General features: G+C 42.4%; 1 protein-coding gene across 1 annotated transcript in view; it reads right to left on the bottom strand.

Annotated features, from left to right (window-relative positions):
* EMH_0065560 (fructose-1,6-bisphosphatase, putative) overlaps positions 1-557 on the bottom strand; it is a gene marked incomplete at both ends in the record, with an annotated part of 1,350 nt that extends 793 nt beyond the window's left edge. Inside the window, 2 exons of the mRNA XM_013498413.1 lie at positions 50-203; positions 460-557. Of these exons, the coding sequence (XP_013353867.1) occupies positions 50-203; positions 460-557 (252 nt within the window). The remainder of the gene's footprint in view (positions 1-49; positions 204-459) is intronic.
* Between the last annotated feature and the right edge of the window lie 302 nt (positions 558-859).

The following is an 859-nucleotide window of genomic DNA, read 5'->3' as shown; positions in this document are numbered from 1 at the left end:
AACCCTAAACCCTCAACCCTATAATATTCTTTTGTGTGAAATGTATTACCTGGATGAATTTTCGGTTGGCAAAAACATCCAGTTTTTGCTGGTCTTCTCCCTGAACGTTTTGGTTGCCTGCAGCCCCCAAGATATCTACGAGGCCCGCCATGTTGATTTCCCTGTTTACTACTTTAGCTGCGAGTTTTATAGCCGTCAGCAACCTGCATATACACCCCAATTCGCAGCTGATGCAAGCGTGAAATAGAGTTTCAGCTCATATACAGCCACTGAAAAAGGGTTTAGGGTCTAGGGTTTAGGGTTTAGGGTTTGATCGGCAAAGTGCGTGGTTCAGTGTATAAGGTTTCGCAAGCATAAACCCTAGACAGGGGTTTGATGGAAAGCAGAGGTGCTGTATGATGTTTTCTTAGGTTTTTGTTTTTAGTGAGGCAATTGGTATTTATATTAAAGCTTTCTTACTTGTTCATTTCTGCCTCGGAATCCTTCTTCCTTAGTTTGTCTTTATTTGCAATGATGAATTCCCCCAACTCGGGGATAGGAGCAGAAGGCGGCGGCATCTTCGCTGCTGTGGTTTAGGGTTTTAGGGTTTAGGGTTTAGAAGACTACCAAATAGAACACTGCAACTCGAAGCCCAACAAAACAAACAACTCTTCAGGCTACAGAGGGTAGGTAAGTTTGTTGGGGCTGCCGGCGCGGAGCGGCGGAGCAAGTGCAGCAGAAGAAAATGAAGGGAAATCGATGTCGTTTTTCTTTTTTTTCAGTAATTTCTTCAAGTTTCCGAGAATAATTTTGTTTAAATTATTTATTTAAAGCAAAATTCTGTTAAAACAATGCAAATTTACGCTCGAAGCCCCCTCAA

The sequence above is a fragment of the Eimeria mitis genome, genomic scaffold (genome assembly GCF_000499745.2).
Source record: "Eimeria mitis Houghton genomic scaffold, Emh_scaff3400, whole genome shotgun sequence".
NCBI lineage: Eukaryota > Apicomplexa > Conoidasida > Eucoccidiorida > Eimeriidae > Eimeria > Eimeria mitis.
The sequence above is the reverse complement of the archived record's forward strand: the minus strand, read 5'-3'. Positions and strand labels throughout refer to the sequence as shown.